General features: G+C 37.7%; 2 protein-coding genes across 5 annotated transcripts in view; one reads left to right on the forward strand and one right to left on the reverse strand.

Annotated features, from left to right (window-relative positions):
* The window catches only part of LOC109039082 (clavesin-1), a 63860-nt gene extending 49452 nt beyond the window's left edge, over positions 1-14408 (forward strand). Inside the window, 7 exon segments of the mRNA XM_072304211.1 lie at positions 621-781; positions 2567-2661; positions 3887-4003; positions 5657-5750; positions 8720-8743; positions 8746-8923; positions 13387-14408. Coding sequence (XP_072160312.1) covers positions 621-781; positions 2567-2661; positions 3887-4003; positions 5657-5750; positions 8720-8743; positions 8746-8858 — 604 coding nt within the window. The 3' untranslated portion in view covers positions 8859-8923; positions 13387-14408.
* Positions 14409-15394: 986 nt separating this feature from the next.
* The window catches only part of LOC109039076 (5-hydroxytryptamine receptor), a 657585-nt gene continuing 645497 nt past the window's right edge, over positions 15395-27482 (reverse strand). For all 4 annotated transcript variants that reach the window (XM_072304246.1, XM_072304243.1, XM_072304245.1 and 1 more), the window contains one exon: positions 15395-27064. In XM_072304246.1, coding sequence (XP_072160347.1) covers positions 26872-27064 — 193 coding nt within the window. In that variant the 3' untranslated portion in view covers positions 15395-26871. The remainder of the gene's footprint in view (positions 27065-27482) is intronic.

The raw sequence follows: 27482 nt of genomic DNA on the forward strand, positions 1-27482 counted from the left end.
TCCATAGGTTTAAATGGCGAATCAATCGATATATCGCAAAGCACGCCACGCCACTGAAGATACGGCGTTTTTACTTCGGACGGCAGATTTCTACATTAAACGCACTGCAGAATGTTTAGGTTTTTTTCGCACATTCTGGCAACCTTGATCATGCACACTTGTGCCTCAGGCTTATGATCTTGACTTCGGTTTAATGCAACTTTGTGCGTGATAATGGAGTTCTTGCATGATACAAAGATTTGCGGTTTTAAGCGTTTTTCTGCTCGTAAAAATTCGCGGGAAACACGATGGTGCTACAGGTGTCCTCTGAAATCAACTCCCAAGTCCGTCGATTATTACGTATTCTCAGACTGAAAAAAAAGTATAGTAACATCTACTATATGTCTACTTGATTTTTTACACAGTGATATAATTTAGTGAAAATGACCAGAAATACAATAGTATTCACCAGAACTCTGGCGATACTTACCATAAGATGGTAAATGCTACCAAAGATTCTGGTGTGAATCGCCATACCCGTATCACTGTATCAGAGTATGGTAAAACTTGCCATATTTTTTTCTTAGTGAGCAACGTTTTTTAAACGTATTGCAATGACCTATGGATATTTGTGTGCGCAGGTACCTGATTCCTCTTCCAGAACGAGACGAATATGGAAGGTGCGTTCTTTTGGCATGCATCGGAAAGTTTGACCCTCACAAATATACTTCAGCGGACATGGCACGAGTACACAGCATGGTTGTAGAATTACTCATGGACGATCCAGAAAACCAAGTCAGAGGTACGTGGTTCTTATCGTCATTTGACGTTGTAGAATGACATATACTGCCGTGTTAAGGAAGAACGCCGTATGAACCTTCGGGCGTTGCCAAATTTCCTTCATTAAAGCAAATTTTCCTGGTGAAATTATGAATATATCCTCCCAATTTTTCAGATATTTTTTTTTTCAATTTCACCTAAAGTTCCTGAAAATTTCAAGGAAAAGAGTCATAACTTCCCTAAAAAATAAACAGTTTATCGAAGGAAATTTGACAACTCTCGAATGTTCATAAAGCGCTCTTCCTTTGCATGGCAGTATAACTGATCTGTTCTTAACTGAAAATTAGTTATTTGCGAAAAATAACTTACCGTTCTCACCAGAGTGGGTCCTACTGATTGAAAAATGAGTTTAGAGAAATTGGAGAGTTTGAGAATTTGGACCACTCAATAATGCTCAAAGAATCCGTCAATTTTTCTTTTACTTCGGAACTGATTTCAAGAATTCATAGTAGTGGTAAATTCCACGTTATGATAAACAAGATTTTGGTTTCGTATTTATCTCAATGTAGGAAAGAGAGTCCTAGCCCAGAAAAAACTAAACATTTAGGTGTTCCTGCTCCTTGCAAGTTCGCAAGACTGCTCCCCCCCCCCCCCCCATTTAAAACCACTACAAACAATCGATTCTAGGTGAGGTAGTTTACTTTGATAAAATCAACTGTTTTACCTGCGTTTAAAAGGTCAAAGCCTAGTGTTGTCGACTTGTAAAAGAGTCGCCACGGATTCGGTACAGCTTTGCCATCTGAATTGGTTATTATTAGGCAAAAACAAACGTCAAAATGGCTGAAGAGGACTTGAATCGATGACAAAGAACGACAGTGAGACGATTCATGAGCACAATGATGTTCTTCGAAGGCATGCGTTTATTTTGCAACCATATGGGGAATGCCATTAACCAAACAGAATGTTCACGAGTTCTGCGCAGTAGCAATTTGTGGAAGCTCACGCGTCACGACCATTGACGGATCCAGGGAGTTGGCAACACTGGATTCCCTCCATTTAAACCCATGGAAATGTATCGATTCTTGAAGGGACCAGGTGCTCCGACAAGAATCGATTATTTAACATCGGTATAAATGGAGGAAATCCGGTGTTGCCAAATCGCTGGATCCGCCTCTGCTCACAACACTGCTTCTCCTTCTTTCTAAATACATACAAATAATCGAATATAGATTAACTTGGGCGCGCATTTGGACTAAACTAGCCTCAAACCCCATCTTTAAATTCCAATCAATCCATTATTCTGATAGGATATATTGAAATACATGGAATAATACACAATAATACTCAAATACATGAATATATTGAAAATATTCCATCATAAAATAGACTCCATTTACGTCCAATAGATGCTTTATCATCGTATAAATTTTAGGGGCAGTGGCTCCCCATGGCTGGTAGGGTAGCTCCATCTAGTTCATTCCTTGTTGTTGAAAGAAACACCGCAGACATATCATTATCCAAACTTAGGGATGCGATATCTTGGCTCGCCAACACAAGCTGCAAAAAAGCTCCTTCAAACATGAGGCTAGGCCAAACGACACTCCTGCAACACTTCTCGCAACTTTGCGAATTCTTTCCGGCTCAGTGTTTGCGCTTTTGTACATATTGTAGACTTTGCTTTAAGACTTTCAAATTGAGTATCGTAGTATAAGGTCTTATTTAAATTTGAATTAAACTTCTTTTTTATAAAGATTGCTTCCATGTTCCACTCTTTGAAGTATATTTCACAACTGTTTTTCTCCAACAGGGTATACATATGTTAATGACGACTCAGGTTTATCAATGTCTCACGTTACCTTATGGAGCCTCAATGATCTTAGAAGCATTATCCGGTGTATACAGGTACCTACATTTCAATACAAACATTTTACGATAAGTATTACTTTTAGGATGATTTTCCATATCTCCTCAAACGCGCACTTAACTTGGACGTACTTCTGCTAAATGGAACTAGTGACAGGTGGGGAAGAAGGGGTGTGCTCGCTAGTTTTCGGGCCGTAAGAATAAATGGGAGTTATAAAGCGCTAGTGACGTCAGCGGCGATGTTGCTCAGTGGGACGAGCCAACAGAAGAGGTCTGACATGAAATATTTGGCTAAAATTTCAAATTTTGATGTTCCTTTCGTCACATTTTAAACTTTAAAGAGTGCTTTTGGAGAAAATTTCACGAGAAGAGCAATTGTACCATTTTTAAAATCTCAAAGTTTTGATTTAACGGAGTTCTAAGCTATATGGGTTTCCTAATTTTTTCCGACCACTCCCAATGACTCGGTCCACTGTGTGGCGCAACGGGAACGCACATGGTCTTTTTTTCTTTTTTTTTATAAAAAAAACATAATTAATTAGAATAAATTAATTATTTAATTAGAAAATAATTAATTTTATAGAGATAATGAGCCCTGTCCACAAAGCTCTTTTGCCATGCCCACATGAGTGCCGCATACAGTGATTGGCGCTTGCAGAATTTCCGAATAGGGTATTACGCTCACTTTCACATTATTTCTTATGCAGCTCACCACGAGCACATTCCATCTTTCCCACACGTCTCTACTTCCGTTTATCAGAAAAACGTCAACTGAGATTGCCGAAAATTTCCAGTTAATATTTCTGGAGTTATGATATATTTACATTAATTAATGTTTCGTAAGCAAAATATGTTTCAAAATCCTTACACAAGCACCAACAATACTTGTTATATTGCTGTGAATTTATGATTATTCATTATGATTTCAATTTTTCTACACTAGCACCAAACAATTTTTCATTTAAGTCAATGAAAATACTTAAACGTCTCTCCCGGCAATGGAATACTATAGAGGCGCTTAATTCGCCGTTGTAGAGCATGCATTTTGAGAAATTGGCTGCAAAATAAAAATAATTTATTAATAATTATTATTACTAATTCTTTACGAGCCTATCGTTTCAAATGTATGTATCATTCTGTTCAGTTACCATCTACGATACAAATTCTCTTGGAGGCCAGGGAAATGAACACAATTAAAATATTTGATCAGTTTTAGTTTGTTGATTTTAGGTCTCTGTAGAGGTGTATCTTTCTTTTTTTTCAGAATTCCACGCCCATGAGGCATAAGGCTACTCATTTCTTCAATGTACCAAATTTTGCAAACAAAGTATTCGATTTTGTCGTAAGTCTCATGAACGAAAAACTAAAGAACCGGGTCACGGTAAGTTGAATAAAATTTTTCCTCTAACGATCATTACTAGTAGCTTTAAGGGATGTACAATATATCGACGGTGTAAGTCGGCAATCACATAACTCGGTTTGCGACGTCGCAGACTTCCTGTCATACTTTATTTTTTAAACGGAAAACCACTCAACGCGCAATTCTTTAGAACTGCCGTGATTTGTCTTCTCTGTGCGAAGAAAATTCTGCATAAACTTCGAGGAATGATGTCAATTTGCTCTCCTTTAAAGAGAGACCATAGGCGGAGATTTTCAGACACCAAAAACGAGATATGTGATTGCGGACTTACGTCGTCGATATGACGTTGGTATTTTAAGAGCAGATACAAATACTTCAAACATATTCCAAAGTTTCATCAAAACTCAAGCCTTGATGAGGGTCCTGTTCCCTTTTCCATTGGACGAGGAAACTAATGTTAATGACCTCACAAAATTCAAACATCCTAATTAATAAACGGATTCTCTACTTCGCGGCAGTTGAAAAAGTTCTGGAAATTTTGGACTTCATTCGTCTAAGTCTCAAAACATCCGGGCGGAATAGTAAAACATTATGTTTGAATGCTCCGTCTAACGAGTTGAAATAGTGCAAGTAATCCTTGATGCTAATTTTCGTACGATTGGATTAGAGGATTAAAGAGCGATTAGCTGTTTAGATACTATGCATATGCTAATTGGTTACATGGGAAGACATTTAAATATCTCTAAAACGGAGAGTTATAGACTATATAAGACGAGTAAAAACAGTAAGGAAAATTGTGCCTTTAAGGTGGGAAAATGAGATTGAAATACCGCACTACCACACTGTGGTTTACTATGCTGCCGAGCTAAGGAAAAACGCCGCATGAACCTTCAGTTGTTCTCAAAGTTCTTTTGATAAAACACACGAATTCCCTGGTGAACTTATGAATATTTTTCTACCAATTTTATGGAGAATTTAGTTCGAACTTTGATCTAAAGTTCCTGAAAATTTCAAGGAAAAATATTCATAATTTTCTTCAAAAATAAACATTTTATCGAAAGAAATTTGGCAATTCTCGAATGTTCATACGGCGTTCTTCTTAAGCACGGTAGTATGGCACAAATTGGAGTGGCCTACTCCGTAACATTTGACGCCAAAATCACCGAAAGATCAATAAATTGAGCAATTTAAAGTAAACCGTCTTTTTTTCTTTTCTTTTTTTTTTAAATGCACCGGAAAAATTCAGTTTCCATCATAAGGCACAATTTGCCCTGTTTCGTCACAAACCATCTCTCGAACGAGGGAACGCGAACATAACCACGTTCAATGTTGCAATATTTCCGCTCCTGGATTGCATTATTATTAGGGAACTTTGCCGCTTTTCTGATTGAAATTTTCACTAATTTCTCCACCAAAAGTTCATATGAAAAAACCAGGAAAATGTACCGTTGGACAGCAATCGCACCGTCATGTCATATTCTTGTTATAAAATTGTATTGTTTAAGTCGGCCTTGAAATATTGCAATGACGCTGAGCTCTTCCGTCTGAAGGACGGCGAGATATTGAAACATGGTAAATGAGAACGAACGTCAAAACTTTCTATAACCAAGTGAAGTATGTCTTTCGACGTGAAAATAGTTTTGTTTTTAATTGACTGTGTATTTTGTTTTCCAGTTCCACTCAAACGTAGACGATATGAAGCGAGTAATTGACCCGAAGATCCTTCCCCGGGAGTACGGTGGAGAAATTCCCACTGCAGATTTGATCTGTAAGTACATTTAGAGCCTAAAAATTGATGGATAGATTTGATGCATTCAGAGCGAGGAGGGTGGATAAGTCGCCGTCGCGGCACGTCATATACGTAGAGAAGATTTAACTTCATGTAACACATCCGAAGTAGCACAGATTGCAATAAGTAGGAATGGACCACTAGACAAGGTGCGAATTTAAGCATCTGATACATGTTTCTTAACCAGAATTTCACGTAGAACACGATTAACGCAACGAATATTACTGAAACGAACTCCTAACGAAGATATTAACGTTTTTACTTCACATTGGTTACGAGGAATTTGAACTGCCCGCTCACAAGAAACTCAAAGCTCTACGTGAGTCAAACCGTGCACTACAACGGTTTCAGCAATCTTCTCAATCGAGCAATGTTCATTTCCCACCATTTGTTGTTCAAACTATAAGCAATTTGCTATAGCTGAGCCAAAGCGTCAAAATTGAGGTTGCCAGATTTTAATATAGCAGAGACTGTCATGATAACGTTTAGCGCGCGATGTGAATCACGTAGAGCATTGAGTTTTCGTGAGCGGGTGGTTTGAATTCACGCATCAAGAATCATTAAATATCTTCGTAAGGAGTTGATTTCGGTAATTTTTCGTTGTGCGCATCGTGTTTTACGTGAAATTTTGGTCAAGAAACATGTATCAGAATGCTGAAATTCGTACCTTGTCTAGTGGTCCATTGTATTGTAGAAATATTGCAATTCCATTGAGTGTTGTGTATGTTGCCTAGCTCTTATTTGAAGGGGCCCCGTTTTGTAAACTTACTGCAATAAAATTGAAATAAGTTGCAATTATTCATTGCATTGCATATCGACGGTGAAACTATCAAACCACGTATCTCATTTGCGGTGTTTAAAAATCTACGCTCACATTTTATTTTTTTGAAGTGGACCAAATCAATATCATTCCTTGAAATTTTCACAGAATTTTCTCCGCACGAAGAGGACAAATCACAGAAATTTTCAAGACTGGACTTTAAGTAGTTTTTCATTTAAAGTATGACAGGAAGTCTGCGACGTCGCAAACCGAGATACGTGGTTTGGTAGTTTCACCGTCGATATTACCTATCTGTCTGACACACATGTAGCCCATTTTTTTTATTGCTTAAAATCGTCATAAATCAACTAAACGATGTACAAATATTGGAATGTCATGGTAAAAAAATTACAATTTTATTGAAATCAAATTGCAATTTAATTTCATTATTTTCATTGCACTGTGCTACTTGGGATGTTCTGTGATTATTTTACCTACATTAAAAAAATTGTGAATGGATCAGTTGCGCTGGGCACATAATCGTATTTTGATGCTTGCTTTTTGTAGATCAGCTGAAAATAATAAGATCTGCACAAACATCAGCTTCTATGTTTAATATTAACTAAGATATCACGCTTTGAAAATGTTGGTTCATGACGTCACACACCGCGGTATAGTGACGCCCTTGGTTTCTTCCACCTTGCTTTCATCCGAGTTTCACGTTGAGTAACCAGTGCATTGGTGTGGTCCACTAATAGACGAATGCAATTCGGAAGCATTCAGAGGATAGCACATACTGCTATCTCGTCCAACACTTACCACACATGAAAATGAAAAATATCATTTTTATTTATTTGAAAATAAAATTCGTCCATTTTTAATCATCCGAACAATTTATAATAATCTTCCGGATGATTATAAAGCCAATTTGACAAAGAACAGAGGCTTCTCTCAATACATTTTTCCACCTACCCAAGTAGCATAGTGCAACAAAAATATTGAAATTAAATTGCAATTTGATTTCAATACAACTACATATATAATTTTTTACGATTAAATAGCAATATTTTTATATCATTCAGTCGATCGTTCATGCCGATTTGAAACAATCAACAAAATGAGCTCCATGAATCAGAAAGATAGGCAATATGCAATGCAGTGAAAAATTTCAACTTACTTCAATTTTATTGCGATCGGTTTCAGTAAACGGGGCCCCTTCAAATAGGAGCTAGGCAACATGCACAACACTCAGTTGAATTGGAATATTTTTACTACGTAATTATGCTACTTTCTGCAATCTATGCTACTTTGTATAGACGCCACTGAGCCCATTTTCGAAAAACTCAATTTCCAGGCTCTCTTCGCTATCACAACGGAGGGTATGGATTCGATCGACATGAATCGATCGAAAAATGATTACGTGAATCGATCGACATGAATCGATCGACACGGATTCGATCGACATATTGTTAAAAAAACGGTGTCGATTCGATCGACATGAATCGATCGAAAAATGAAAACGTGAATCGATCGACATGAATCGATCGACTAATTATTAAAAGACCGGTGTCGATTCGATCGACATGAATGGATCGAAAAATTAAAACGTGAATCGATCGACACCGATTCGATCGACAAAATTCGATCGATTCACGGGTTTGTCGATCGACTTACGGATTTGTCGATCGATTCACGGGTTTGTCGATCTACTCACGGGTTTGTCGATCGATTCACGGGTTTGTCGATCGACTTACGGGTTTGTCGATCGATTCACGGGTTTGTCGATCGATTCACGGGTTTGTCGATTGATTCACGGTTGTCGATCGAATCGGTGTCGATCGATTCACGTCGATCGATTCACGTTTTCATTTTTCGATCCATTCATGTCGATCGAATCGATACGGGTGTTTTTAAATTAACTGTCGATCGAATCGGTGTCGATTGATTCATGCCGATCGAATCACGTTTTAATTTTTCGATCGATTCATGTCGATCTAATCGACACCGGTCTGTTAATAATTTGTCGATCGAATCGGTGTCGATCGATTCATGTCGATCGATTCACGTTTTCATTTGTCGATCGAATCCATACCCTCCATCACAACAGTGTGACTGTCGTTCGTTTAATAGCGACTATCGTTTATTAGCCATTGACTGGTGCTCATGATTACATTTCGGGTTGTTTCAGCGCGATTGAAGAAGCAACTGTTGGAGAAGCGGAGGAACTACTGGCGCTGGACAAGATGAAGATCAACGTTAGGAATAAGAAGATGGAGTTCGAGGTGAACGATATGGCCGGCTCCTTCCGCAAACTTGAGGTCGACTGATCGTCCCTCCGCGCATGCTCAGCGCTCATTGGCCCAAACCGCTCACCCCCGCCGCCGCTCCTCCGGTATGCCGCGTTTCATCTATTTAGAGTCCCATCTATTAAGCGCTCAGCCGATAGGCGGCGCTTTTTGATTTCGATTTGCCACTAGAGCTCTAGTATAGTAGGGCGCTCAAGCGGTCAAATGGCGCACCAACTCATCGATGCACGGAACGTCATTTAGGAAAATTTATTTTTTGATTACCTCATAATAGCTCTGTGAATACGATTAAATGCAAATTAGCGTGAGAAATAAATAACAGTCCTAAAACTCTCTTCGCTATGCGGTTTATAGTTATTCTATAATTACTTTCGAAAGTTCAAGATGCGCGTTCTGATTTCCGAAAACTTTTCCACCGGTGATAACTTTATTCGGAGACCTTAGTAGAATTCGCTTACATCTAGGTTATGTGTCTTTGACTTATTTGTCTTTGGCTCTGGCGACGGTAGGTAGTTGTTACGCGTTTACGGTTTCCTTGGTAACCTTTGTTTGCTATCAGCTGATGTCGAGTAGTATGACTATAGGAAGCTCCAACCACGGCATTCTTCGAAAAAAGCGCGAAAACTTATAGATTTGAATTTTCAAATTTTAAGAAAAAAAAAATTCTATTTAAGAAAGCTTTAATTTAGTTTCTGTAATTTAGTTTTTAATAAAAATTCTGAAATAAAGTAAATATATATTGGTTTAAAAGTTGAATATTTCTTCACTTCAGGCAGACCCTCAATGCTGAGCGCTTCTCTAATACCAACGTATTAGAGCTTTCCCGCTTGTTTAGAACTGCCCTATATAATCGAAATGAAATTTTCTAGTTGCATTGACTGTCCAAAAAAAAAGGAGAATAAAAAAAAGTTGAAAACATAAAAAAAGTAAATAAACAATACTGAGAAAATAAATAAATAAAATAAAGGAAAAAATAAATAAAAAAATTATATAAAAATGTAAAGGGTTTTAAATTAAAAAGAGATAGTTCTTAGAAATCTGTTAAGATATCCGAGTTCTGAAGCCCCAAGAACTGCCCTATATAATCAAAATGAAATTTTCCAGTTGCATTGACTGTCCCAAAAAGAAGAGTAAAAAAAAACTGAAAACATAAAGAAAGTAAATAAACAATACTAAGAAAATAAATAAATAAAATAAAGGGAAAAATAAATGAAAAAATAATAAAAAAAATGTAAAGGATTTTAAATTAAAAAGAGATAATTCTAGAAATCTGTTAAGATATCCGAGTTCTGAAGCCCCCTTCTTTAATTCTCAAGTGATGATGCCATTTGGAATTGATAAAAGTTATTGAACTTACTTAATTTGAACCCATAAAAAAAATGTAAATTTGAACCCTCCTATATTTTTCATACAATTTTAGCTTTCTCATATTGCACTTTATTTTGTGGTTAGTATTAAAAATTGACAACAATATACAACGCTGTAGTCAAAAGTATATTAACATACGGATGTGAAGTTTGGCAGCTGAAGAAACGGACACAGGATATGCTAAGAGCAACGGAGATGGATTTCTGGAGAAGGTCAGCAGGAATTTCTAGGAGAGATCGGGTCCGTAATGATAGAGTGCGTCAGATAATGGAAGTCGAAAATGACATCGTGTTCGACGTCATGACCAAACAACTTGTTTGGTATGGTCATGTCAATAGGATGACGGAAGAGAGGCTGCCAAAAAAGATGCTTGATTGGGTTCCTCCTGGGAGGAGACGTAGGGGACGCCCAGTGAGAGGTTGGCGACAGGGGGTGTTAAATGAGATAAGAGATTGTCAACTCCCTGATGACCTGTGGGAAGACCGAGCTTTGTGGCGATTAGGCGTCGCACAGCGCCAAAGAGCGCTATAAAAGCGACTCATATATATATATTTAAAATTGATCCATAGAATTTAAGATGCTTTTGATGACAATTTTTCTTCGTACATTTCGCCTAAATCTCCCTGAAAGAAGGGTTCCCTAACTCGCACACTCTGACACATTTTTCAGCTTTTTCAAAGTCCAAAAACAGTCAATGCAAACTTACTTTTTAGAATTTAGTTCTGAATTTTCCTTGTTTCCCCCTTCATTTGAAACATTAATAATGAACATGAAAAAATGTTTTGCAAAATGATATTATTCCTCCTTTCTTTATCATCGATACAGTTCAATGACAGCATTCTTGTACTCGACGATAGAGACAGTGGCGTGGCGTGAGTGATCGATTATCGATATTTCCCCATTTGAATCCGCGGTAAAGAATCGATTTTTAAGGTGTTCGCTGCAAGCACCCTGTTAATAATCGATCCTTTTCCATAGGTTTAAATGACAGATCAATCGATATATTGCAAAGCACGCCACGCCACTGGATAGAGATATCACGAGGTTCAGGTGTTCAGGGCTCATAACGCTTGTGAGTGACGCTCCGTCTAAGTCGGAATAATTTCGGCTGCTTTGCATTCAGATGGTGGTCGATGCATGCAATTGCCGTCTCATTAACCCAAGTCGTGCGTGACGTTCTGAGCACGAAGCCTCATTAAAACAATTGGACGTATTTCTGCCAAACGGAACTATGTGCATTAAAGCATGAGCCCTGAGACCCATAAGGATAGGTGCATAACATGGCTCACGGCATAATGCATATAGTTCAGTTTGATAGAAATACGTCCAATTATTAATGTGCACCTCTTAGGTCTAAATTCATACTCGTTCTCTACGCGGTTAATTGTCTTTCGGGAGGTCTTTTCGATGGTTTAAATTGTTATTGACCTTTGATATAGCATTACGAAAAGGATATATTTTACTACTGTGGAATTGAATTCGACAGTATCAATGAATTAATGAATAAATAAATATATCTTTACTAAAGGGTCCGCCCCCTGGCAGCTACGCGGCACAACCCCTCACATGCTGCACCACGCGCTCACGTCGCACGGTGGATCGCATCAATAGGAGAGGTCGGACAGAATTTGGAAACTTTAAACGCTTATAACTCCAATTATACAAAAATTTAAGGTTCTAAACGTGGTTCCATTGGTTTCCTCGTAAAGTTTTCTTCTGAAACCACCCCTTGAAATTTAAAATGTGACGAAATGAACCCCAAAATTTGAAGTTCTAGTAAAAAATTTCATGTCCGACCTCTCTGACTGACTCGATCCACTGTGCGTCGCTTCCCTCGAGAACGTAACTACATTCCAGTGTTGCCAAATGTCCCCTCGCAAATTGCTTTTTTACCAGAAGAATCTTGGATATTTCTAACTGAATATTTCACTGATTTTCCCCAGATCTCTCGGAAAAATCAGGAAAAAATGGGACGAAAATTGCACAGGTACATTTTTCTAAAAAATTAAATTGTTTGAGACATTTTGCAACCTTGGAGTGGAGTTACGTTCCTTCGTCCCGGAAAATGACACCATGCATTTTCGGAGAAAAATATCGTCTTTTTAATTCAAGGAAAAATAAGCAGTACCTCTTCTTGTTCCTTAACTTCTGACTTTTCAGCTTTTACATTTATTAATAGGAGCCTTCAAATTATCAACGATTGCTAAATACCCCTCGCATACATATACAATGTTTCACCAGCCCTAAAACATATTGAAAGATAAATAACAACACAACAATGGCCAACCATTGAATCAAGGCCAAACAATTTAGATGTTTAAAAAGACGTTGCGATATCCTGAAACCTCAATTTTCATCCGAATCGTGAAAATGGAATTTTATAAAAAGGAACAAAATACAGCAGTCTTTTTATGTAACGACTATCGTTATAACGATCGTAGTTTAAAGTGTGTAAAAACATAGTGGTGGTAACAATGTGAGAAAAGCTGACTCCGCGATTTCAACTAACGCGCCAAACTCAGTGTGACCGGCGCGGCGCGAGATGCAAATTGGCGCCTACAAGACTGGAAGAATACTTCACGCATTGCGCGTTCACTACGGTGCGCGCTTTCATCGTTTAAATTCGTAATTTCTCGATGCCGCCGCATGCCAAACCAAGCGCGGTGTAAGTACATACTCTGCCGTGCTAAGGAAAAGCGCCGTATGAGCCTTCAGGCGTTGCCAAATTTCCTCTGGCAAATCACTAATTTTCAGGAGGATTTTTGAATATTTTTCTGCCAATTTCTCAGATCATTTTGTTCGCAATTTGATCCTAAGTGTCTGAAAATTTCGAGGAAAAATATTTATTATTTGTATAAAAAATAAACTTTTAATCAAAAGGAAATTTGGCAACTCTCGAATGTTCATACGACGTTCTTCCTTAGCACGGCAGTAATGGTGTATACCATTTCTGACCAGTATCATGACTCGATGATTTATTTCCAAAATCGTACCATTAAATTTACTTGGCCCGCACCTTTCACAATGATAAATGAATAAATAGAAATGTCAGAAATATATTAGTTGTACGGGTTTTTAGGTTAATCCTCAGAAATATGAATAAAAAGGAAGAGCAAATTCGAAATTTCTACAATTATTCGGTGCATCCAAAAAGTATCCTATGTTTTTTCTCATGTTTCAGGGTTGACGAGGAGTTACCTCAGTGATCTTACGCGGTCAACAAGGAAATAGTGATAAAGACGTCTACATTAAATATCTCGTTACCCGTGTATATAATACTGTAAACATGATAGTTTCTCAACTGTTTTTTATATTATTTAATTTTTCTATTTTTTTAAGCTGTTTTCTTAGATTTACTTTTAAGAGCGAATAGACATACTGTAATTATAATTGAGGTAGGTAGTTTTGTAAACAATGACTCTTAATTCCTCGCAAATTTTTAATATAAGTAAACTGCAATCCGATCACCACACCGTGGTGAAAATTCCCTAACAATCTTGACGTATTTAACTTCGCAAAATATAAAATTCTCCGATGAACAAATCGAAAATTGCTTGAAAGAGAGTTCCACGGTATGTACCGCTTGTGGGAAGCCGATTTATAGCGTCGAGCAAGTACTTTAACGTAAAAATTAAAAAGGGAAAATGGATTTTTTGTAAAATTTTGTTGATTATACGTAACTTTTTTCAATTTTTAATTTTTTTCTCTATTCCATGATAGAGGATCAACTCCTATAAAACGCTCTTTTAGAAGCAATTCGTAATCATATAAAGTAAAACAAAATTAATAACTCTTATGATAGTTTCCTCAGAAAGTCAAATCGAGTATACGCTAAAAACAACCCGCTCGATTCAAATATTTTCAAGCCTAAAAAAATAGGCTGCCGAAACCTTCTTATCCAGCCTTTCCAACAAGTCAACCAGTTAGTGTACTTATTCGTGCAAGGTCACTAGCTATGGTCAATTTTCATCGATCTAATTTAAATTACATAGTTGCAGCTTCGCTCATTTTATTCTTCAAATGTGTAAAAGGCAAAATTTAAAAATTAAGACAGTAAGGCACAATATTTGTGATTAATTAACTTTTGATTAAGCCTTAAGATTGTACTTTTCTGTGCTTCTGCGTGTCTGTTGTATGTCCGCAAAATGTGGAGTTAAGTTCGACTTCTCCATTTGCTTTCTCAGAATAAAGGAACCTCATCCTCTAATTTTTTTTCTTGCCCTTTCCTCCCACGAAACGTGTCCGTTATTTTTTTAGGGTGGCGGGGGAGTATAGTTCCATCGAAGGAAGGGAAGAAGGAGATTCATCGAACAACATTTAAATCTCGAGTTACGTTAGGAGTTACTTTCAGTACACCTGAACAAAAAAATCTCGGTGTATTTACTAAGAAAAGGGTAAAATTACCAAGAATTCAGGGTTCTATTTGATCCCAGTTTTTTCTTGGTAAAATTACCATTTATGGAATGGGTAATTTTACCGAGAAATCTTGGTAAAATTATTGAACTTTCTCGGTAATTTTACTGAACCTTGGTAAAAACGCCAATATTTTTTATCGACTGCGGTAGAATTACCGAGATAAAATGGCAAAGTTACCGGGAATTGATTACCAATAAAAGTGGTATTCTTACCTGAAAAAACAGTAAAAATACCGGTTTTTAGGTAAGCTTACCAGTCTGTCTTGGTAAAATTACCAATAATGGTAAAAAAAGTGAGATGGTAAAGGTACCAACGGACCTTGGTAAAAACGCCGAGAATTTTTTTTCAGTGTAATTTCCTTTGAACAGATCGTGTTCCCCGTAAAATGTTGATGAGCGACACGATGGGCTTAGAGTACAAGGCGCATAAGTGCAGTGTTTGTTATTTTGAGAAATTAGTGTTTGAAGTTTCCAAATCACATGGATCCTTCGGGCGGAAAGAAAGTTCAAACTGACTTTTTGATGCTTAAAAATTAGAAATTGGGAGAGAATTTTTCACGGAATATGCACGAAGACTGGTTTTTTCAAATTTTTCAAAAACTGCACATACGCGCCTTGTCCTCCAAGCCCCTCACATGTATCATTGTATCATAGTGCTTTTGTCAAGTGGTTTTTTCTATTTTAGACAGGATATTAAATGTGGAACTATAACGCCAATCGAAAAAAAAGAGGAAGAAAAAAAAAATTGGTCAATTTAATGCAATTAATCGTCCTCCAAGCTGCATTTTGAACGACATTTTCGGGGTAGGTAACGACAGACATATTTGTTGCAAGGCTCTTTTTCACAGATGTTTTTCGTTAATAAATCTGGGATTTTTTCACAAATAATTAAGTTTTTCAGCTACTGTCCAACAAGAAATTATGAAAACTTTTCTTATTAAAATGATATATTTTCAAAAAGAAAAATAAACGATCTAAGGTTAGTCATAACATAACATGAGGATTAAACAAAACAAAATATACATCAAAGAAATATGTACATCTTGGGAACAAAGTAGGTAAGTTAAATATACATCCCACTTACATCCAGAAAATTACACATACTTAAAACTAGCACTTTAATGAAATGAACGGAAGTTATATAAGTACAAATGTGACATTAAATATTAAAAGCTGAGGCCTTAAAATTGGAGGTAAATCCAAAATTTTAGATACGAGCGTTAGTGCAAGTGATCACTATTGAAACTGGGAGACATCGAAAAAGTGAGGAATCAAAGACTTTACAAAAAAAAGAGAAAAACCAATATCACAGCACCTTTTTGGCCAGAAAGTCCAGTATATAAAGTTAAACGGGGAAATAAGATTTCATATCCGAGCTTTACTTCTACATACAAGGAAAGTGTTCATTTTACCCCTTCCTTTTTTCTGAATTCGTCGAAGTCTGTTTTAAAATTATAAACATGATGACTGCTTTTAGAAACCGACAGAAAAGTACATAAGACAGGTCGAAAGATACAGAGGAAAGAAGTAAAGTTTACACTGGGGTTGGAAAAATTTAAAGCAATGCAATTACTTTGCCTTCTTTCATTTTAATTGAAAAAAAAGTTGTTCTGTGGTAAAAAAAAGAAATAAAAATCGTCAAGTGTTGCACCGAATGGCAAGACGGCCTTTGTTAAAAGGACAAGGAGTTACGCTCCTGAATTTTCATGCTTCACTTCATTTAGTAATCGAACTCTACGGCAAGGTGTTCTCTGACGAAAAAAATCAAAAAGTAAATCAGTTCGTATGAAACAAAATCCATTATATTATTTTGTACAAAGAGATAATGCCGAGGAAGAGAGGGATAAGTGACCGTTAATTTAATTTAGATTAACTCACACCAAAGAAAAATCCATTGAGTCCTGGCATTAATTTCAACAAACGTATCTTATTATATGGCTTGAGAAAGCGCTCAAAAATAATTGAACATCATGTCATGCAATTTTTCATCGAAGTCCGGGATTAGACGAATGATGGCATTTAATTTTTTACATCAATTATAGCACCGATTGCGAGAAAAGACTCCTCCTTTTTAACAGAATTTAATCTCGTTTTGGTCTCGATAGAAAACCAGTCGAAGTGCGACTACCTAAAATCTAAATTTGTCTTTATCAAACATGTGATTACAGAAGGGATGCGCTGATGATTATTTTATTGGTCCCTTTATTAGGTTGGGTCCAATTACATTTTTATATAATCTTACCCTGCTTAGCGGAGGAGAAATTGTCCAAAGAAAAAAGAGGTAACAATGAAAACAGAAAAAATGGGTAGTTCCTCTACCCAAAAAAACAATGTAGCTCACGATTCAGAAACATTACAAAAACTGTTCCTTCCACATGAGCTACCTAGAACGATTATTTAACTGGTAACAATAAGGACCCGTCTTAATGCGTCGTTCCCCGAACGAAGGAACATAACTCCATTCCAAGGTTGCAAAATTGGCTTAAAAAATTCAATTTTTTTACAAGAATGTATCTGTGAAATTTGTGTTCAAAATTTGTCTGATTTTTGCATGAGATCAGGATAAAAATCAGGGAATTTTCAATTAGAAATACTAAAGATTCTCCTCGTAACAATGCAATTTGGAAAGGGGAATTTGGCAACATTGAAATATACTTGCGTCTTTTCGCTAGAGAAACGACGAATGTACCCTGAGAAACGACCGAGACGCAGCCATATAATTCATTTTTACTTTCTATAGTCAAATTTTCGATTAAATTAAAATCAAAACATGTCGTGCATCAGGAGGAAAAAATATCGACTTGCATACTTCTGAATGAAAGCTTGGATTTTAAACGGTACACAAACTTCTCTTGAATGAACGATTCCTTTCCTGGCAAAAAGAAAAGAGGAATAAGAGGAAGATAGAGGAGGAAAAACATGGCACATACGGTAGCAATTCTTTTAAATATTACGTTAACAACAGAACATAAGTTGGAGATTCAAGTTCTTGAAACATTATCAAGGACATGCTATATTTCTTTTAAATTTTCGATACATTGCTCTCAGCATTGTCTGGGTCGTTTAAGATGGAGTTTGAAAATAAGTATACAACACCAAAAATTAAGTACCGTAGTTCAAAAATAGCTTATGTATCAAATCCGATCTTCATTCTCTAATCTTGGCATTTGGTTACACAAATTGGCCAACTATCCCCTTTCCTTGGTATCATTAGGACTATCTGAGGCGATAAAAATCTGCCAAGATAAATTTCACGAAAAAGAAAACCACCCTCTACAAAAAAATAACAATCCTCCACGAGAAGCATGTGTCTACTTTTTGAACTACCCTTTTTACTATAAAAGAGGGCAGAAGTTTTACCAAACTTGGCACGATGAACATCAGGGTACTTAAATATGAAACGGGTTTCCTTCGAGGGAGAATATCGAATTTTCATGCTGGCCATATAAAGGAGAGAAATGGGGCATGCATCGGAAAGCGTCTTGAAAGATTAAGTTTTCGGAGATTCATGGGTCCATTGGTTGAACGACGCACTGTGTAGTAATTGAACAAAGGCATGTTGGATTTATTCGGATGAGAATTACTGAGAAACTCTCATACAGAATTTGGTTAAGTGTTTACATTATTTTAATGGGGCTGTTGCATGATCCTAGAATTGCTTAATAAAAACGTGTGACTTATGTAACTTTTGGCCAGGAACACGTTTCGGAGCTTATAAAAGCTCAAAACAGCTTTTTTGACTGACAAAAAGAATCTTAAAGTTATGGGGATGAGAAGAACGTTTCTTCAGTCTATTTTCATCATATTTCTAAAGAGTCCATCCTATTCTGTATGGACCGCGATACTTGAACAATCCGAAATTCAGCGTTACGGATTTTATGAATGACTCTTAGCAGCCCAGTTTTGATACTCATCACTACTTTTGGTTTTAAAGCATTACCACGAGCACCTGTGAAATTAATTTTTTTTTAAAAAAAAAAGGGTTAAAGAAAATTTTCCTAACAGTAAATTGTATTTTATGTGACTTCTATGAGGGAGGAAAAATTGGCGAGTATGATGAAGTCTCAGCTTCCGCCGTGTTCAGAGACCCATTGATGATAATTTCTCCCATTCCCCCGCTTAAAATTATCACCACAAGCACCTTCCGGCAGGATAACAAAAAATGGACAATGAACATCAATTCAACTTTAAGCTCAACCATACTGCCGTGCTGAGGAAGAACGCCGTATGAGCCATCGGACGTTGCCAAATTTCCCTCGATAAATACCGAATTCGCAGGGAAAATAATGAAGATTTTTCCCGGAAATTTTCAGACAATATCGTTCGCAATTCAATCTAAAATATCTAAAAATCTCACAGAAAAATATGCATGAGCGTCGTCAAAAACACACGTTTCATCAAGGGAAGTTAAAATTTGGCAACTCTCGAATGTTCATACGGCGTTCTTCCTTAGCACGGCACCATAGCTCAATACTTCAAAAAGGAGACTGATCACTCGACATGGGAACCCGAGGTATGGAGCCGTTTTATTAAGAACCACTTCAATGCCTCGCAGCTCGCTTGGAGTTGCGCGGTTTTAGGCGAAAGCGGCAACATGTCGGCCCAAATATTTAATCCGATATCGAAGCCAGCCATCTGTGAGAGCTCTCAGCGATCAAGATCGCGCAGAGGGCTTTTCCCTTTAAAAACCCCCAATAATTTCGTTTGATTTACTGAAATGGATCGGGGGCTCCGTTCGTGCTCCTCATCGCTCTCGAGAGGCCACGCTCAAAATCGACCGGAACTGGGTCACGTCGACGTTCCGTGCAAAAACAGCCTATGGGCATCCGCGTGTTGCCAAATTTCTCCGAAAGGGATTTCTTAAAAACTTGTGGAATTAGTCACTTCGAAATTTTCGGAAAATTTTTCCCGCAATTTTCTCTAGCGTTTAGGGTAATTGGGGTAACACGAAACGAATTTTCGCACAAAAACACCCTATGGGCATCCGCGTGTTGCCAAACTTCTTCAAAAGAGATTTCTTAAAAACTCGTGAAATTATTCACTTCGAAGTTTTCGGAAAATTTTTCTCGCAATTTTCTCTAGCGTTTAGGGTAACTGGGGTAGCACGAAACGAATTGCCGTACAAAACACCCGATGGGCATCCGCGTGTGGCCAAATTTCTTCAAATAAAAAGAAATTTCTTAAAAACTCGTGAAATTATTCACTTCGAATTTTTCGGAAAATTTTACTCGCAATTTTCTCTAGCGTTTAGGGTAGTTCGAGGGAAAAGCTTATACATTTCCTCAAAAATAAATATTTTGTAGTGCGGGATTTGGCAACGTTACAATGTTCATACGGCGTTTTTATTTAGCTTTGCAGTACACTTATAGGTATCATGAAATGTGTTTCCACGCGAAAACGCCCTATGGGCATCCGCGTGTTGCCAAATTTCTTCGAATATAAAGGAATTTCTTGGAAACTGGTCAAATTATTCACTTCTTTTTCTCGCAATTTTCTCTAGCGTTTAGGGTAGTTCGAGGGAAAAGCTTATACATTTCCTCAAAAATAAATATTTAGTCGTGCGGGATTTGGCAACGTTACAATGTTCATACGGCGTTTTTATTTAGCTTTGCAGCACACTTCTCTGTATCACGAAACGGGTTGCCGTGGTATGGCTGAAACATACCCCGGATTGGGAGGGTGTTTAAGAGTTATATTTCCATGGGCGGAATACATCATTTAGTCGATTCATGCCAATTTTAAACAATCAACAAAATGAGCTCCGTGTGTCAGAAAGATAGGCAGTATGCGATATAATGAAAAATTGCATCTTATTTCAATTTTATTCCAGTGAGTTTCAATAAATGGGGCCCCTTCAAATAGGAGCTAGGCAACATACACAACACTCACTGGAATTGCAACATTAATACAATGTTTTTGCTTCTTACTGCAGTCTGTGCTAATTGGGTGGTTAATATGCAACTTGTGAGTGGAGATTTGGCAACATCGAAATGGAGTTACGTTCTTTCTTACGAAATTCTTTAAAAGAGCCACCCTCAAAGCTACGTTTAGTGACGCGGATGGAGGGAATCCCGAGGGATTTGACATCATCGACCGGGCCACCCTTAAGATGCGATTATGTCGACGAACTCTCACGAGTTATGACTCGTGGAGCAGAGCGCACGGGGGCCCGAAATTGCTTTGATGTCACGCGTGATCCAGACCCGCCCCGTTAAAACTGGGGTAGTAAATAGAGATACTATTGATACTATCGATTTATGTCCTGCTCATGATAGGTATAATACAATTGGACGTATTTATGCGAAAAGGAGATATGTGGAAGTGGAAAGATGGGGTGTGCTCGTTAGTGGTCGGGCCATAAGAATGAATGGGGAATATTGTGCGCCAGTGACGTCAGCGGCAATGAGTGCGCACTCTAACGACGGGGAGATGGTCGTCGGGGCGCTGTAACTCGTGAGCCCTGTGCACAAGGCTCTCTTGCCATGCCCGCGGCTCATGAGTTAGCATATTTTGCCGTTTAGCTCCTTTTGATTTAATAGAAAATCCCGCTTCTCAATTTTCTCAAAAGGAGCTATATCCACTGACCACATTGTTTCTTATGACCCAACTAACGAGCACACCCCATCTTTCCACTTGCACATATCTCCTTTTAGCATAAATACGTCCAATTGAGAATCGATGGTCGACCGAGTTCGATTCCGATACCCCATAGAGAAAAAAAAGGAGGTGTTTGCATCTTGAGGATTTGTACCCACCTACGTCATCAATGTAAACAAGACGCTCGTTGAGGGTTATGTTGACAATGTAAAAACGGACCATAATGTCCGATTTTTTTACTTAAATCAACTCTTTATATAATTTCAAGCACTTTTTATAGAATGACTTTTTCCCTTAAATTACACCATTTCCAAGAAAATCGACAGGATAAAAACGTCGCTGTACCCAATGACGTCATCAAAGCTATAGATACTCTATGAAAAATTCCAAGATGCCCGAAATACAAGCACCTCCTTTTTTTTCTCTATGCCGATACCCTACAGCAGACAGGATTCCAGCCCACCTTTACGAGAATCTACTCGAGAGGTAGTAAGCTGGATTTCGTTCCATGAGTGCGCGAAAGACGAATCCATATTTTATTTCAATAAGCCGTTTTAAGTGTTCATAGAGAGTCCCTTTATACAGTAAAAGCTCGTTGGGACGAAATACGGTTATGACGAAAATCCGCTTAAGACGAAATTGTTTTCGGTCCCTTGACACTTCCATAAGAGTCAATGTAAAAAAAAATACGGATAAGACGAAATTTCGAAATTTTGACCAAAAAAAGACGAAGAAAAATTTCCGATTTTTTGCCTTGAAATTGGGTAAAAACGACAAAAAGGAGCCAATGGACCACTAGACAAGGTACGAATTTCAGCATTCTGATACATGTTTCTCAACCAAAATTTCACGTAGAACACGATACGCACAACGAAAATTACCAAAATCAACTCCTGACGAAGATATTTAATGATTCTTGATGCGTGAAATCAAACCACCCGCTCATGAAAACTCAATGCTCTACGTGATTCACATCGCGCGCTAAATGTTTATCATGACAGTCTCTGCGATGTAAAAATCTTCAACTTCAATCTTGACACTTTGGCTCAGCTATAGCAAATTACCAATAGTTTGAACAACACATGGTGGAAAATGAACATTGCGATCGATTGAGAAGCTTGCTGAAACCGTTGTAGCGCGCGATTTGACTCACGTAGAGCTTCGAGTTTCTTGTGAGCGGGCAGTTCAAATTCCTCGTAATCAGTGCGAAATAAAAACGTTAATATCTTCGTTAGAAGTTAATTTCGGTAATTTTCGTAGTGTGAATCGTGTTCTACGTGAAATTCTGGTTAAGAAACATGTATCAGATTGCTTAAATTCGTACCTTGTCTAGTGGTCCATTCTTAGGGAAAATAGACTTAGAAATAGACTTAGTTAAGACGAAAAGCCGCTTATGACGAAAATTTTTTCGGTCCCTTTATTTTTCGTCTCAACGAGCTTTTACTGTACTGAGAGTAAAGACAATGCGGATACAGTTCTGATTGGTTCCCGTACTTTAGGCCTTCACAGTGTCACAAACGGGAATGAAGATTAGATTTTCACCGATTGTAAAGATAATAAACTAGAATGGACCGAGGAATGGGAGGTACGGCAAGGAACAAATGGAATGAGAGAGGGAACGGAGATAGGGATTCAGGAAAGGGTTGATCAAAGATTACAAAAAACGTCCGATTTATGTAATCTTTATTCCCGTTTGTGACATCCATAAGCAGCGTTGTCTCGACTCCCTCTATAAAGGGACTCTAGAGATAGTAAGCTGTTGCTTAGGGGCACGCATTTTGAATACTTCAAATTTACACTGGAGAAATAGTCACTATTACTTAGTACGTTACACTAGTACGTTCGGAATCTTCAAAAATATAAAAAAGCTCTTGTTTTAACCGGATTTTTGCTAGAATCGATAGACGAGTCTCTTAATTCAACCGGATTTCGTTTTGATTCAAACAAAAATCCGATTGAATCAAGAGTATTTTTTTTGGACAAATTTTATAAGAGTCTGGACTCAAGATCCGAGAGACTTTTTTTCAGTGTGGGGTCAAGAACAGGGGTATTTTATTTGGCAGATGCGAGTATAGAAAACGGAAGAGACCCTAATGCTTGTAATTCTGCCAGTCAAATTAGAATTAGAATTCAGAATTTAACAAAAATCATATGAAATAACGTGATAATACGGAAAGTGCTACGCACGTAAGGAGTACGTCGTTCAACCAGGATCAAAAAATTTCAAACTTAAGCAAATTAACGTCGGCAAGTTAGGAATATGAGAGGTGATTCAGGAACAGGCCACATTTTCAGTTATGTCAGGTTTTACAAAATACAGTGGGTAATAAAAACATTCACGTAACAAAATCGCATTCTCGCGTTAAACAATTGTGTGCGAAAGAAAAAAACAACACTTTCGCAAATGGAAACTTCGATTGCTCTAAATTGATCTAATCTCCAAGGATATACACCGAAGGTTTACACCTTTTTACAGCCGTACCTCATACTAAACAACAAGTGATTATGTTACTACGTAACATGATTTTTGAGCAACTAGAAGCAAAAGTGATTCACAAAGCTACAGGATTAGAATTTTACTCCTTTATCAATGCATAGAGTAAAAGCGGGGCTCACTATGATGCTTAAGTTAGAGCCTTTACTTACAAAGGATTTTTCGAAGATACTGGAGGCCGAGTGGCTTGAAAAGAGCACCTTTGAAGAAAAGACAATAACGTGGCATCTATGAAATGTTTTGTCCATCGAACAAACTTCTGTCAGTGAGTTGTGATGTCGTAGGGATAAAAAGTAAATAGATATCGTCAAATAATGTTACAGCAATTTCGACAAGTAGTTGAGGATTACTAATTGAAGTGATTTGACGAAGAGCTCTTAAGTTTTTTATAATTAAACCAAACTAATGATCAAATTGCGAATTTTTCTAAAATTTTACTCCTTGATGGATTGCTCGTCAATTTGAAGTCCCAAAATCGTGAGGGCCTCGCATTCTTGTGAAATACTGCAAAATTTTGGGACAACGTTACATAATTCAAGCGTAAAAAATAGCTAAAGTAACCCTGGAATGATATTCAAGTTTCATACATAATAAAATCCGAAACTAAATATTTGGAACAGTAGCATTTCAAAAATTACCGAGACAATTTTATTCTATGAGAAAATCAGACTATTTACTTAGGCACTTAACAATATGCCTGATCTGTCCATTTGACTACGAAATGAAGCAGCGCACTGCACTATAAAATTAAGAAAAAAAGAGCCCCTGCTTCAAATTGTGCGTAAGTAACAGGCACAATCTTGAAATAGAAATAGTCGCATCCAGGATATGTGCTCAATTTCGCAAATATTTATTGATTTCCTCATCATATATGCCCGCTTCTGGTAGTAGACAATGCACAACTTTAGCTGTAGAATTCCTTGCAAAAAATATCGTTTTGGGTTAAACTGAATGCGGGTTTTGCTGTCGGAGCATACAATAATTTCATTTGTGAAGGCTTTTAGTAAACTAGCAATTTCAGTATAAAAACACATTTTAGTCTCAATTTGACGCTCGAATCACTTTTGCTTCCTCCGAAAAACACAACTGTCATATGTAGAACAATTTCCTTAAACTACCGTATAAAACTGTGTAAGATATGCAAATATTATTACACATTTGACAACCTTGTGGAATTTGATTAACTAAATATCGCGAGTCGCTTACACTAACTTCGGGGGGTAGCGAGGGTTTCCTGGTGAACTCGAGGATTCCGAAAAAATGACCGCTTTACGTTAGGATGAACGATGCTATAGATACATATGTTTCGCAAATTGTGTCTCGGAACCATCGAGCCTTCAGGAACATCAACCCCTCCACTCCACCCCCCGTCGTCCTACACAGCAGGGATGCAGGGAAATCCGAGTCGCTGGATCCTGGTCGCTTTCAGAGAGGCGAGAAGGATTTGGAAAGCCTTCGAATTGATTTCACAATCCTGCCTTGCTCAAAGAAAGCCTTAAGAGCCTTGAGACGTTGCCATATTTGTTTAAAAAAACGATTTTACAAGGAATAGTGAAAATATTCCTTGAAAATTTTCTGCGCAATTTACCATACAATATCTAAAAATTTCAAGGATAAATATGCATAGCACACGGCTTCTCTCAGAAGTACATTTTTTATCCGGGGAAAAGCAAAACTTCTGATGTCGTTCTTGTTTCCTCCAGTACATTGTTAATTTTTCTGGAGAGTTATGAGTATTTTTCCTCGAATTTTCGGATACTACGGATAAAATTGTGAATGAAATTCTGTAAATAATTGGGAGAAAAATATGCTTAAGTTTTCCAGGAATGACATATTTCATCGAAGGGAATTTAGCGACTTCTGAGGGCTCACACGGCATTTTCCTTAGCACACAGTATTGTCAAAAATCTCTTCATAATAATGTAGAAAACACCAGATGATGGGAATGGAGAATTTGCAGGTGTCTGAAATTTGATGAATTTTGTGTTTAAGTGGAAAATACTGAGTGAACTGAACACGAGGATACCCTTGGTTCATGAATTGAACAATAATTATTGAAGAAGATATGACAAAATTATCTAATCTGCCAAGATACATGTATTTAAATGGGAAATGCCGTCAGATGACGTCATTAGGCGGTGCATTTTCTCACTTTTGAATATGTTTTCATACTTTTTCCCATATCAGAAAAAAATTATAAAAAATACTGTGAAATCAGCTCTTCAAGCACTTTCAGATGAAGCAATAAAAAATTCGCATGCAAATTCTCCATTAGAGAGGTCGGACATGACATTTTTTATTAATACTGCAAATTTTGATGTATACTTCGTCACATTTTACATTTTGAGGTGTGCCCCTGAAAGAAAATTTCACGAGAAAACCAATGGAACCAGTTTTAGAACCTTAAAATTGTGTATAGACGGAGTTATAAGCTTTTTAAGTTTCCAAATTTTGTCCGACTTCTCCCATCGACTTGATCCACTGTGTGTCGGTCCTCCTTAACACGTTTAAGGTGATTCGATGGCCGCCATATTTTGTGTCAGAGCGGCATGCAATATATCGCATCAATTGGTTCCAGCACTCACTTACCAATTTTAACAAAGAAATTCAACGTAATAAAGGCGTGGTTTTTTTAGAGAGAAATTCGAGTGAAGTTTCGGTATCAGTATCGAATGCGATGTTTTCTCTTTGAAAAACCCACGCCTTTATTACGTTGAATTTCTTTGTTAAAATTGGTAAGCGAGTGCTTTAGTCTCCTGACAACAGAATTGCGATCTCAAAATTGGAGAAAAATGACGAGTAGCTGAAAAAATGGAACCAATTGATGCGATATATCGCATGCCGTTCTGACACAAAATATGGCGTCCATCGAATCACCTTAAACATTTGTATGCGAATTCTCCATTCTTTTGCATTTTTAAAAGTGCGAATGAAATCGAATCAGTCGGCTCTCCCTCCTGCTCGCGTCTCGATTCTGCTAATTCTGCTGAGAAATGCTCTCCATTTCTACCTCCTCCTTGAAGCGGACGATTTTAGAAGCCCCGCGGTAGGACCCGGCGAGAGGGATGGACTCTCGTCTTGCATCTTTTTTAGTTTTTCCCCTCGAGGGAAAAACCCTGCACCCCTGCTAAACGGTATGCGACTCGAACTTGGGCAACTGTCAGTGCATGTGCCTGACGCCGAGATGCCTATTCCTCCGTCGGACCGAGTTTTTTCGGCCGCAGAGGATCCGCTTGAAGGCGTGCCGGAACTCGGGGCTGAAGATGGTGTAGATGATCGGGTTCAGCGTCGAGTTGAAGTAGCCCAGCCACAGGAAGAACGCGATAAGGTACTGGTTCAGCTGGCACTGGTACCTGCACAACACGCATCCAAAACACAGGTTAAAATGTTTCAAACAACACTGAAAAAAAAGTTACGGGCTGTATCCACATATCGACGGTGAAAGTCGGCAATCACATAACTCGGTTTGCGACGTCGCAGACTTCCTGTCATACTTTATTTTTTAAATGGAAAACTACTCAACGGCAATTCTTTAAAACTGTCATGATTTTTCTTCTCAATGCGAAGAAAATTCTGCAAAAACTTCAAGAAATAATATCAATTTGTTCTCCTTTAAAAAAATGACGTAGAGGCAGAGATTTTCAGACACCGCAAACGAGTTATGTGATTGCCGACTTTCACCGTCGATATAGAGTACCTATATTGAGAGAGTATGGCCACTGGGGTTACCACCTCTGATTGGCTCAGCCATCTTAGGCTGAATGGAGCCCT

The sequence above is a fragment of the Bemisia tabaci genome, chromosome 9, assembly GCF_918797505.1.
Source record: "Bemisia tabaci chromosome 9, PGI_BMITA_v3".
NCBI classification, from domain to species: Eukaryota; Metazoa; Arthropoda; class Insecta; order Hemiptera; family Aleyrodidae; genus Bemisia; species Bemisia tabaci.